Genomic DNA, 13,825 nt, shown 5'->3' on the forward strand with positions numbered 1-13,825 from the left:
AGACGCGTCCAAACAGCTCTTCCCCAGTAACCAGTATTAGTTTGGTGGTGGTAGCGGCCATTCCAAGGACCACGGGTGGAATACTTTGTACCTTGGGGAAGTTTTGACCTAAGCTGGTAAAGATAAGCTTAGGAGGTTTTTCATGCAAGTCCCCACATCTGTACCCTAGAGTTCAGAGTGGGGGAGGAACCTTGACATGGTGGCATAGTGGTGGGATTAACCTGAAATCATTTTGAGATCCAGTTGAGATTTTTTGAACTAGAAATACAGATTTTAAAAAGGAATTTTTTTTTCCTGTGGCTTTGAAGCAGCTTTGAAACTGAAAGCAGCTTCGGTTTTCCCTGCTTTGTGGCCAAGCAGAGACAAAAGGGGATTATCTTGTGAATTGCAGGTTTTCTTTGCCTGGAGGCAGGGTACTTAACTCCTGCAGGGAAATTCACAGTCTTCCAACCCAGAGGTTTTTTTTTCTTTTCTTCCTAAAAGTAAATAAGGGGTGTGTGTTCTACCCATTTGCTTTTTCTTTGGGCTGGGTAAGCAGGTTTCCAAGTAGTTGGAGGTTTTTTGCTTTAAGTTGGGCCCAGAGCAGAGACAAGGGAATTGTCTTTTTCTGTAGGCTGACAATCACTATCAGAGAATAGGTATTCTATTGCAGCACAGCAAAATTTTACAGCCAAGTTTTGTTTGTTTATTTCTAAACCTCGGGTGTAAAGTTAGTTAAAAACAGAGAGGTTAGAATGACCAAATCCTCAGCTCGACTACAGCTGGAATTAGCCAAATTTCAGGCTGAGGAAAGACAAAGGGAACATGAAAGACAGATAGAACTCATGCGGCTGAAGAAGGAACAAGAAAGGGAGGCAGAACAACACCAAGCGGCTGCTCACAGGAGAGCTATGGAAGCGAGGGACAAAGAACTGGAGGAGAAGGAAAAAGAGAGGAAGTATGTGGAGGAGATGGAGAAGATAAAGGCTCAGCAGAATATCCCAACAAACCCTAGTAATCCTTCTCCAAGTACCACTTCCCATCCCAGAAAGTTCCCCACCTACAAGGCAGGCGATGATACTGAGGCCTTCCTAGAAAACTTCGAAAGGGCCTGCCTTGGGTACAACATCTCTACTGACCAATACATGGTAGAGCTGAGGCCGCAGCTCAGTGGACCCTTAGCTGAGGTGGCAGCTGAAATGCCTAAAGAACACATGAACAAGTATGAACTGTTTAAATCCAAGGCGAGAGTCAGAATGGGGATAACACCCGAGCAGTCTCGTCGGAGGTTCAGAGCCCTAAGGTGGAAACCAGACATGTCATTTACCCGACATGCCTACCACATTGTGAAACATTGGGATGCCTGGATATCAGGAGCAAGTGTTGAATCTCCAGTAAATTTGCCCTTCCTAATGCAAATGGAACAATTCTTAGAGGGTGTTCCTGAGGAAATAGAAAGATACATCCTAGATGGGAAACCCAAAACTGTAATCGAGGCAGGAGAGATTGGAGCCAGATGGGTGGAGGTGGCAGAGAAGAAGAAAACTGGTCGCAGTTGGAGCAGAGACCAGAAGGGACCACCCCAGACCACACCCTATTACCGGGGGCCGCCCAAAGCCCCACCTACCTCCCAAAGAACCCTCCAGACCCCTTATCGTCCTGCCACCCCGTTCTCCAGCAACCCTCCTCACCCCAGTGACCCGTCAGCTGGACGATGTTTTAAATGTAACGAGCTGGGGCATGTAAAGGCCAACTGCCCCAAGAACCCCAACAGATTACAGTTCATTGCACCGGAATCACACCAGAGGTCCACAGGCCCAGATACTTCCCAGATACCCTTGGAGCGGAGGGAAACTGTGAGTGTGGGCGGGAAGAAGGTCACCGCGTGGAGGGACACCGGAGCACAAGTGTCAGCTATCCATGCTTCCTTAGTGGACCCCAATTTAATCAACCCAGAGATCCAAGTGATGATTCAACCCTTCAAGTCCAACTCTTTCAATTTGCCTACAGCCAAGTTGCCTGTCCAGTACAAGGGCTGGTCAGGAATGTGGACTTTTGCAGTCTATGATGATTATCCCATCCCCATGCTGTTGGGGGAAGACTTGGCCAATCATGTGAAGCAGGCCAAGAGGGTGGGAACGGTCACCCGCAGCCAGGCTAAACAAGCCGTGAGGCCTAGCTCTGTTCCGGAAACTGCTATCAGGACCCAGTCAGAGGTGATGGACCTGGACCTTAGGCCAATGTCTGCAACAGCAGTAGTGGATCCAGTCCCAGAGACCCAGACGGAACCAGTCCCAGAACCGGAACCAGCCGAACAACCAACACCAGACCCTGTGTCAGCACTGAATCCAGTACTTGCAACCTCAACACCAGAGGGCCCCACTGAACCTGAACTGGCAGCAGCCGATAACCCTACACAAGAGGCTCAGCCGGAGCCTGAATCCCAACATAGTGCACCAGCGGAGAGCGGTTCACAGTCAACAGAAACAGCTCCATCCCCTATATTGCTTCCAGAGGGACCAAGCCTAGGTCCACAATCCAATGAGGGACTGATGTCTCCAGCATCAAGGGAACAGTTCCAGACCGAACAGGAAGCAGATGAAAGCCTCCAGAGAGCTTGGACAGCGGCACGGAGCAACCCACCGCCTCTCAGCTCTTCTAATCGATCCAGGTTTGTTGTAGAAAGAGGACTTTTATACAAGGAAACTCTTTCTGGTGGACACCAGGAAGACTGGCATCCTCAGAGACAGTTGGTAGTTCCAACTAAATACCGGGCCAAGCTCTTGAGCTTAGCCCATGATCACCCTAGTGGCCATGCTGGGGTGAACAGGACCAAAGACCATTTGGGGGGATCATTCCACTGGGAGGGAATGGGCAAGGATGTTTCTACCTATGTCCAGTCTTGTGAGGTGTGCCAAAGAGTGGGAAAACCCCAAGACCAGGTCAAAGCCCCTCTCCAGCCACTCCCCATCATTGAAGTTCCATTTCAGCGAGTAGCTGTGGATATTCTGGGTCCTTTTCCGAAAAAGACACCCAGAGGAAAGCAGTACATACTGACTTTCATGGATTTTGCCACCCGATGGCCGGAAGCAGTAGCTCTAAGCAACACCAGGGCTAAAAGTGTGTGCCAGGCACTAGCAGACATTTTTGCCAGGGTAGGTTGGCCCTCCGACATCCTCACAGATGCAGGGACTAATTTCCTGGCAGGAACTATGAAAAACCTTTGGGAAGCTCATGGGGTAAATCACTTGGTTGCCACTCCTTACCACCATCAAACAAATGGCATGGTGGAGAAGTTTAATGGAACTTTGGGGGCCATGATACGTAAATTCGTAAATGAGCACTCCAATGATTGGGACCTAGTGTTGCAGCAGTTGCTCTTTGCCTACAGAGCTGTACCACATCCCAGTTTAGGGTTTTCCCCATTTGAACTTGTATATGGCCGTGAGGTTAAGGGGCCATTGCAGTTGGTGAAGCAGCAATGGGAGGGATTTACACCTTCTCCAGGAACTAACATTCTGGACTTTGTAACCAACCTACAAAACACCCTCCGAACCTCTTTAGCCCTTGCTAAAGAAAACTTACAGGATGCTCAAAAAGAGCAAAAAGCCTGGTATGATAAACATGCCAGAGAGCGTTCCTTCAAAGTAGGAGACCAGGTCATGGTCTTAAGGGCGCTCCAGGCCCATAAAATGGAAGCATCGTGGGAAGGGCCATTCACAGTCCAGGAGCGCCTGGGAGCTGTTAATTATCTCATAGCGTTCCCCACCTCCAACCGAAAGCCTAAGGTGTACCATATTAATTCTCTAAAGCCCTTTTATTCCAGAGAATTAAAGGTTTGTCAGTTTACAGCCCAGGGAGAAGATGATGCTGAGTGGCCTGAAGGTGTCTACTACGAAGGGAAATGTGCTGGTGGTGTGGAAGAGGTGAACCTCTCCATGACCCTTGGGCGTATGCAGCGACAGCAGATCCAGGAGCTGTGCACTAGCTACGCGCCAACGTTCTCAGCCACCCCAGGACTGACTGAACGGGCATACCACTCCATTGACACAGGTAATGCTCACCCAATTAGGGTCCAACCTTACCGGGTGTCTCCTCAAGCTAAAACTGCTATAGAACGGGAGATCCAGGATATGTTACAGATGGGTGTAATCCGCCCCTCTGAAAGTGCATGGGCATCTCCAGTGGTTCTAGTTCCCAAACCAGATGGGGAAATACGTTTTTGCGTGGACTACCGTAAGCTAAATGCTGTAACTCGCCCAGACAACTATCCAATGCCACGCACAGATGAACTGTTAGAGAAACTGGGACGGGCCCAGTTCATCTCTACCTTGGACTTAACAAAGGGGTACTGGCAGGTACCGCTAGATGAATCTGCCAAGGAAAGGTCAGCCTTCATCACACATCTCGGGCTGTATGAATTTAATGTACTCCCTTTCGGGCTGCGAAATGCACCCGCCACTTTCCAAAGACTTGTAGATGGTCTCCTAGCGGGATTAGGAGAATATGCAGTCGCCTACCTTGATGATGTGGCCATATTTTCGGATTCCTGGGCAGACCACCTGGAACATCTACAAAAAGTCCTTGAGCGCATAAGGGAGGCAGGACTAACTGTTAAGGCTAAGAAGTGTCAAATAGGCCTAAACAGAGTGACTTACCTTGGACACCAGGTGGGTCAAGGAACTATCAGCCCCCTACAGGCCAAAGTGGATGCTATCCAAAAGTGGCCTGTCCCAAAGTCAAAGAAACAGGTTCAATCCTTCTTAGGCTTGGCTGGTTATTACAGACGATTTGTACCGCACTACAGCCAAATCGCTGCCCCACTGACAGACCTAACCAAAAAGAAACAGCCAAATGCTGTTCAGTGGACCGGAAAGTGTCAGAAGGCCTTTAACAAGCTTAAAGCGACACTCATGTCTGACCCTGTACTAAGGGCCCCAGACTTTGACAAACCGTTCCTAGTAACCACAGATGCATCCGAGCGTGGTGTGGGAGCAGTTTTAATGCAGAAAGGACCTGATCAAGAATTCCACCCTGTAGTGTTTCTCAGCAAAAAACTGTCTGAGAGGGAAAGCAACTGGTCAGTCACTGAAAAAGAATGTTATGCCATTGTCTACGCTCTGGAAAAGCTACGCCCATATGTTTGGGGACGGCGTTTCCACCTGCAAACCGACCATGCTGCACTGAAGTGGCTTCACACCGTCAAAGAAACTAACAAAAAACTTCTTCGGTGGAGTTTAGCTCTCCAAGATTTTGATTTCGACATCCAACACATCTCAGGAGCTTCTAACAAAGTGGCTGATGCACTCTCCCGTGAAAGTTTCCCAGAATCAACTGGTTAAAATCGTCCTTAAGATGTGGAAAATATTGTTAGTCTTTATGTACTTGGTAGTATATTTAGAGATGCATGTGTCTTATTAACTCTGTTTTTCCTAGAGCTCCAGGAAGAAATCCCAGCCAGTGTTTCACCCTAGCTGAGATTTGGGGGGCGTGTCATAAATATAAGGGGAAGGGTAAACCCCTTTGAAATTCCTCCTGGCCAGGGGAAAGCTCCTCTCACCTGTAAAGGGTTAAGAAGCTAAAGGTAACCTCGCTGGCACCTGACCAAAATGACCAATGAGGAGACAAGATACTTTCAAAAGCTGGGAGGAGGGAGAGAAACAAAGGGTCTGTGTCTGTCTGTATGCTGCTTTTGCCAGGGACAGAACAGGAATGGAGTCTTAGAACTTTTAGTAAGTAATCTAGCTAGGTATGTGTTAGATTATGATTTCTTTAAATGGCTGAGAAAAGAATTGTGCTGAATAGAATAACTATTTCTGTCTGTGTATCTTTTTTGTAACTTAAGGTTTTGCCTAGAGGGGTTCTCTATGTTTTTAATCTAATTACCCTGTAAGATATCTACCATCCTGATTTTACAGGGGGGATTTCTTTATTTCTATTTACTTCTATTTTCTATTAAAAGTTTTCTTGTAAAAAACTGAATGCTTTTTCGTTGTTCTCAGATCCAAGGGTTTGGGTCTGTGGTCACCTATGCAAATTGGTGAGGCTTTTTATCCAACATTTCCCAGGAAAGGGGGGGTGCAAGTGTTGGGAGGATTGTTCATTGTTCTTAAGATCCAAGGGTCTGGGTCTGTAGTCACCTAGGCAAATTGGTGAGGCTTTTTACCAAACCTTGTCCAGGAAGTGGGGTGCAGGGTTTTGGGAAGTATTTTGGGGGGAAAGACGCGTCCAAACAGCTCTTCCCCAGTAACCAGTATTAGTTTGGTGGTGGTAGCGGCCATTCCAAGGACCACGGGTGGAATACTTTGTACCTTGGGGAAGTTTTGACCTAAGCTGGTAAAGATAAGCTTAGGAGGTTTTTCATGCAAGTCCCCACATCTGTACCCTAGAGTTCAGAGTGGGGGAGGAACCTTGACAGAGGGGCTTGAAGTAGTAGGGGAGTACTGAAGGTAGGGTGCTAAAGGTCTCGGTGAGAGACTGATGCCAAGAAGAGGAGAGTCAGGAGCATGGGACACCTTAATTCCTCTGGCTGTAGAAACTGCGGTGGAGCTAACTGAGCAGGAGTCAGTGCTGGTGTAGCTGGTAGAAGCAGAGGCAGAGTCTGCTGGGGCAGCTGCTGGTGCACTGAAGGGTGTCCCAGGGGCAAAAGCTGGCTCCGCGGAGTAGGAGCCCCTGAGGTAGGCACAGCAAAGGAGGCTGGAGAGCTCAGGGGGGTCGGTGCTGAGAGCGGCAGCTGGAAAAGCGGAGCCGCAAGATCAAAGGACGTTGCCGCAGCTGCCGCTTGTACCGTTGGGACCATGGCAGCTCTTGGCACCGTAGTAACAGAGGTGGCCGAAGGAGAACTGAAAGAGATGGGCAACTGGAAGCCCTGAGCCTCGTTGAAGGTGCTGAGCCATGGAGCTGGAGTTATCAGAGATCGGAGAGCCGGTTTAACTTTTTCCCTGAGAAACGGCTCATGAGGGGAGAGGAAGCTGGTCATTTTTTTGCTTTTGCTTTGCCTCTGGAGGGTGTCACAGAGGTTTGCTGGCCAGGGTCAGACGCAGGTCTGAGGGAGTTTTCTAGGAGCAGCATTTTAAGCCTGAACTCCCTGTCCTTGTGGGTCCACGCTTTCAATTTGTCACAGTGGACGCATTTTTGGGGTACATGAGACTCCCCTAAACAGCGTATGCACTGTGACTGCCCGTCCAAGATGGGGATGGCATCCTTACAGGAGACGCATCTCTTGCAGCCTGGGGAGACAGGCATGTCCGAAACCGCGGAGGTTTTTTTTTTTAAAAGAAATAAATGTAACAGTTAATATAACTTATCTAAGTAATAACTCTAATGACTGAAACTATTTAACTAAACTGAGAAACAAACTAACTAGCTAATGTCAAAGAGCACTGCTGAACTCCGTCTCTAGCCGGGGATGGTAGAGAAGGAACCCAGGAGCCCGGGCAGTGCACGTGCTATTAGAACGCTGACAGCTCGAGAGGCAGGCCCAGCGCGTGCACAGCCCGTAGGGGTAGTGCTGTAGAAACCTCCGATCAAAGGCGCTGGGACGCACCTTGACCTGAAGTGGAGCATCCACAGGGACATCTCTTGAAGAAGAAGGTGAGTAAATAGGAACAAGGGCGTGAGGAAAATTCCTGCTGCTTCTGAGAGCTGGTTTCATCCCAAGAACTCCTTCCCTGCTTCCCCTAGCCTATTTGGCAGAGGAGGGGGATCCTCTAGTACTGGTGCTCTTGGTTGGTCTCAGAGGGGAAGGTCCCAATAAGAAAGGCTCTCTCAATAAATCAGTCTCCATATGACAAGTAATTGTGAAGTAGATCTAAAGCATTTTCCATGTTTGTTTTTGCTTTTTGTAGTAGTCATAATCACCACCCACAATTTTGTATTTAATAAATTCCAACATAAAGTATTACATACTAATATTTTGAAACATATCCTAAACTCACCACAGAGTCTGAGTAACAAGATCAAGTCAGTGTTGCTAATTCCATGAATTTAAAAATTATGAGTCAGACCCCAGTAAATGATGTGGTCTTTAAAAAATAAATAAATCACATTGTTTTTCAACAGTCTTCAGATTCCCTTCATCTTCAGGGAAAAGTCTCCCACTCTAAACTGTGTTATCAGACAGGTCAAAATTAAATCTTTAATACATGCTCAAAAATATGGCCTTCCTGTTCACTGATCGGAGGGATCTCAACTTACCCTGTCCTATTCCCTAAAGGTGTAGGGAGTTGCCATTCTATCTCTGTTTATTGTTCTCTATATATGGGATAGGCAGCGGTTGCACTCACATTCTCACTCCCAGTCCTGTCCCCCCCAATTTATTGCCTATATACATTCTCCCTCATTTCTTCTGACATCTATAAAGGTTATGCCATGCTGTCCAGCTTAGAGCACCCTGTAGCTTCAGTCCCATTGACAGGAATGGGAGATGGTGGCCATTTTCTTAAAGGGCAAAACTTTATGAGCTGGAATGCAGACACCAGAAATTCATAAGAAATCTTAAAAAACAAACAACCCCCCCATCCTCCCACACACATGTATCTCAGAGGAAAAGCAGGCATTGCCCCCTTTTTGGAGGCAGCAAATTGTATAATAATACCTATTTTAAAGAGTCTGCTTTTTGGTGTTATGGTAAATTTATCCTAATTGTTGTATCTCATTAATTGGTTTAAAAGAAATTAAACCCTACATTTATGCAATGTAAGTATATTAAAGATAAAATATTTTGAGAGGAAATCATTAATTTGGGATCTCTGTTTTATATGGTAAAATAAAAATAGAGTCATCTTGTTAATTATGTTGCTTGCTAAATGCCAATATTCACGTGGGGAGATGTTTGCATCCAAACTTTCAGGGTGAGTAGCTTCTCCATGATCGCTTTTTTGAATTTAGTTTTCTCTCCAAGTTAAACAAGAAAGCTCTTTTCCAATAAGGAGAGTTTCTAAATGTGAGGAGAAAATTCTTCTTCATGAGGAACACTACAAAAAATGACACTAATTCCATGTGGTTGCAGCACAGACCTAAACAGAAGACTGTTTAAACCAAAGTGAGACCACAAATTAAAAGGCTGTGTGTCCGCACTCCCATAACACTGTAAAGACAGTGGTTCAGACAATGATTTATTTTCTTACATTCTATTAAAAACAGTAGTAACAAATTGAAGCGGGGGAAGGATGGAAAGAGGGGGAAGAAGCCATGTTGGGATTATTAAGATTCTGCAGCAGATAAATCTCCAGTACTCAACAGACTTTTTATATTTTTAAATGTTCTATAATGGACACTACATTACATATGTTGAAAATGATATTTATTATCCATTTTTAAACAAAACGTGTGTGTTAAGTTTTATGGGGTTGTTGTTTTCATTTGCTTTTTGACAACCCCTGACTAACATTTGGATTCCCCAGTCACACACAGTTGTCATCTAACACTATTCCCCATAGGCTGTGGCCCTTCCAGATTGTGAGAATCCTGGTCAGGTAATGAAATCTAGTCTCTGAGCAGCAGAGGGTTGAAGCTGAACCAACATAATCATAAATGCCTTACTTTTATTCTTTTCTAGCTTCCACCCATGCCCTAATTATACAAAGTCTTTGTATTATCCTCCTTTCTAACAAGAGTTTTGAAATGAGCTCCCTTCTGAATTCTAGCCCCTGCTACTGTTGAATGAAGACTGAGTATATCCTCGCCAAAATGCTCCCAAATCTATGTCATGCATGGGAACACAGACTGAATCCTGAACTTCGAATTAGAAATGCAGAAAATTTACCACTGTGCCACAAAGCTGGCATTCTAAAACTTTTGATGTTAAAAATTACTTCATTTATTTTGATAGCGTGAAATTTGCTATGGCTTGCCTCAACAGTTCAAAACATTTTTGAAAGAAAAGCAGGTTTGGAATCTCATGCTATAATTTTGCCAAGTGTCCTTAAGAATATAAGTACCGCCATACTGGGTCAGATCAAAGGTCCATCTAGGCTACTATCCTGTCTTCCGACAGTGGCCAATGCCAAATGCCCCAGCGGGAATGAACAGAACAGGCAGTCATCAAGTGATTCATCCCTTGTTGCCCGTCATTTCCTTTATGAAAATTATGCCCCAAAAGATTTTTAAAAATTGTTGTCAATAATATAATTGCATAATTAAGAGAGAAAAGATATGCCTTTCACCTATGTTGTGAAATAAGATTGAGAGTGAATGAAGCAGATATGGGAAAACTGCTGGAGACTGCAGATGTTGCTGAGGAGAACATTACTGCACTGAGAAGTGTGACACTGTGTATAGGGTCAATGATTTAATCAGTGACAGTCAGATAGCTAGAGGATGTTTGTGATCCAACACTTCTCTCCGTCCTACCCAATTTTACCTCAAATTCCCTTAGTCTGTTGTGTTGTATCTGGGCTTTTTAATGACTTGCTTGTTAGAAAAAACATATTTAAAAAAATATCTAAAAACTTAGCAGCACAAAACAAAAACAACACTCTAAGTCGTAGAACTGAGAGAACCAAATATATGTTGCCAAAAGCTAGTCTAGTGCAGTGGTTTTCAACCTGTGGTCTTCAAACCTCTGGGGATCTACAGACTATGTCTAAGGAGTATGTGAAAAGTTCCCGTTAACATAGAACAGTGGTTTTCAACCTGTGGTCTGCAGACCCTTGCAGATCTGCAGATTATGTCTAAGATTTTCAAAGTGGTCCGCACCTCATTCAAAATTTTTCAGAGGTCCACAAATGAAAAGGACCATTGGTCTAGTGCATTATAAACCACCAACTTAAAGGAAAGCTTCAGGACCCCTAATCATTGGACTGAACTAGTTCTGGAAATGTGATGTACTGCACCTACAGATGCAAGAGCACTGGACCAGATTCTCAGCTAGTATAAATTGGTATAGCTTCACTGACTTCAGTGGAGTTATGACAATTTACACCAGCTAAAAATCTGGCCCATTTAGTCTTTAATGTCTATGTAAGGAGTGCCACATGCCCACTGTAAGAGACAGCACTGGAGATTACATTATTGAAACTAGATCTTGCAGGTTCAAATTTATGCTAGGGGAATTTTTTAAAATAGTTTTTAGATAGGATAGGACAGGAACAGAGGAAGGGAAGGACAGTAGGATGTAGTTTTGCTTCTGCTCCTCACAAACTAATTTAGTGGGTGGGTGGGGGGGGGATTGTGAGATCGGAGGAACCACGGAGACAGAAGCCAGTACATTTGTGAGAGAGTGGGAACTGGTTCAGACCTCCTCATTGAAAGCAGGCACTGGCAACAGGACACAAAGAACTTTCACAGAAGGGATCTTAATGTGATAATAGTCACAGCCCATTTAATATAAGGAATAAGCTACTAGTGACAAACATATGAGCAAATATAATAATTCAAATATTTTCAAATGGAAATTTGACAAGTATTTGGAGAAAAAAAGACTGCCTTATAATTTCTCGATGAACAGAAGAGACAAGGAGCTGGAGAAATTTCATGGTCTCCTGCCATCCTAAAAGTTCCTACACTTGACAAAGTAAAATTGCTGTCATTTTCTAAGCAGTAAATGTTTTACTGCTGGGAAAGGATTTTCATGTTTGTAACTTATGCTGAAGTGCAGTATGAAGCACTTTTCAAACAAAAATATTGCCACATCTGAGAAACAGACCAACAGGAAGTATAAGACACTTGTTCATCTGTATTTCTGTAACTTTTCTCACCTGGTATTATTTGCAACCATACTTTCATGTCTGGCATCAGAGCCAACTCTACTAAATATCATACATTATTTTTTATCATGTTGATTACATATGTTTGCCAGTTTTGCTGCCTACATATAATTAGTGAGGTTTGCACATACTCAATGACACAATCCAGAGCATGACATTTTTGCAGAAAATGTGTTTACTGTGAAATGTCTCTTTAGAATTTGCTCTCCTTTACAGCTTTGATCCACATGACATCAACAGTCCTGCATTTTGAATGTGTGTTTACCATTTACATTGTGAATATCTATCACTTTCACACTACACTGCTATTAAGAGCTATGCTAGTTACAAACAGTCCCTTTTCTTCTTAGGTGATCTGAGTTTTCGCTACATAAAACCAAGTCTCTTAAAATGCTTTCATCTGTGATCTTTACTTTCATAATGACTTGACATTTAAATTCTGTTATGCATCAACACTTCACAGAAATACTTGATATGTCTGAATTGATTTAAAAGCCTGCAAGTGAAGAAAATAAAAAATACCTGGTTTTGAATATCAAAAGTACTTTTACAGGCTGCATGGACCAAGTTTTATTGATCAATTAACTTCCCCTACAAATGAAATATTTGTGAGTTTAGATATAAGAAAAATGCTTACTGGTAAATATCTTTTCTGAGTACAGCTCTGCTAAGAGGGTTGTCAGCCTGGGGAGCCATAGAGACAGAGCCAATCTTGAGAATCAAAGTGTCTTCTTTTATTGCCTGATTAGCTTCAGCTAAGGAGAGAGAAAACATGCATCTGTTTTATAAGTGGGTGTGTGCACAGAGGTACATGGCAGACATATATAAAATATTGTTTATTAAGAATCTCTGAATCAGAGTACGTACTAAGGATTCAATCCAGCAAAAAATTATGCACAAGAGTTACTACTTGCGCAAATAACCCCATTGCAGTCAATAGCACTACTGTGATGATATACAACAGAGAAGGCTGTTACTTGGTGCCAGGTTTCCCCGTAGAGTTCTGTCTTGCACTTAAATCATAATCTGTGACCTCTTGCTCTACCTTGAGCTATCATATTTTAAAAATACCTTCTCAAAAGGATATTGATTCCAACAGATTTTCGTATTCTACAGCTGCTTCCCCATGTACAGCCTACTGAAGCATATACATATCTAAAATGTTAAAATATTACTCAGCGTTATGTTGTGGGCTCCTTTGGAAGGTATGAATCAAAGAATGCAAGATTTTACAATCTCACCACACAATAGCAGATCTTTCACCAGTTATCCATGGAGCACACCTTACTGATTGCAACAAACATGATAAACACAAAGATAGCAAGATTGGGCTCAGTGGTGTGCAGTATATATTCAGCACAGTATATAATACCCTACACACTGTGAAAAAATAAAAAGATGTGATATGTATCTGTGAAGAAGTCTCTTTTGTGGCATTCTCAACTGCTATAATGAAAAACCTCTACTTTTTACTTTGTCTAAATTAGGTTTTATATTTTAGCCAGATGAAGAAAATGTTTACTTTAAATGAATGCTGAATTAGACATAAAACCAGAGCTCTTCTGAGAAAAAAATTAGATTCTATTGCTCATAGTACACTGAAGTTCCATAGCTCTCTTGCATCGTCACTGAAAAAAAAAAATTGTGTTCTATTTCAACAGCCACAAAGACTTGCATTAGGTATTTTGCAGCACTCCTACTTTGAAGGATTTTATGGCAATTGGGAAACCGCCAGTAATATCTAAAGTATGTGACTGAGCATGCTCATAGAGTTTCCCACTCCATCTTCAGTATTATACATATTACATACATTACACATATCAACTCACTTAATATGGAAGTACTTAAACCCAGCCCATTTCACCATCTGTGGCCACCCAGTAAGATACTTCAGATATCTTGTTCTGTAAGTAAATGTTCAGCCACAGAAGAGAGTTGAAGTACTTTACGAAATAATGCATTGCTTGATGTGGAAAGAACTAGTCAGTCCTCAGCTTTTTTATTTTTGAATAGCTTCTACAGACCAATTCATTTCTTGGTGAATCAGACAGCCACATTCTGAGGCCCTGCTCTGTAGTCTGGAAATATAACTTTTGTGAACGGATCTCAGGGATCATAGAATTCTTGGTAATACAGAA

At 43.5% G+C, this 13,825-nt stretch overlaps 1 protein-coding gene across 11 annotated transcripts in view; it reads right to left on the bottom strand.

Annotated features, from left to right (window-relative positions):
- The window catches only part of VPS13B (vacuolar protein sorting 13 homolog B), a 931,639-nt gene that overhangs the window by 300,920 nt on the left and 616,894 nt on the right, over positions 1-13,825 (bottom strand). For all 11 annotated transcript variants that reach the window (XM_077809935.1, XM_077809942.1, XM_077809940.1 and 8 more), the window contains one exon: positions 12,325-12,442. In XM_077809935.1, coding sequence (XP_077666061.1) covers positions 12,325-12,442 — 118 coding nt within the window. The remainder of the gene's footprint in view (positions 1-12,324; positions 12,443-13,825) is intronic.

Source organism: Eretmochelys imbricata, chromosome 2 (genome assembly GCF_965152235.1).
Source record: "Eretmochelys imbricata isolate rEreImb1 chromosome 2, rEreImb1.hap1, whole genome shotgun sequence".
Lineage (NCBI taxonomy): Eukaryota > Metazoa > Chordata > Testudines > Cheloniidae > Eretmochelys > Eretmochelys imbricata.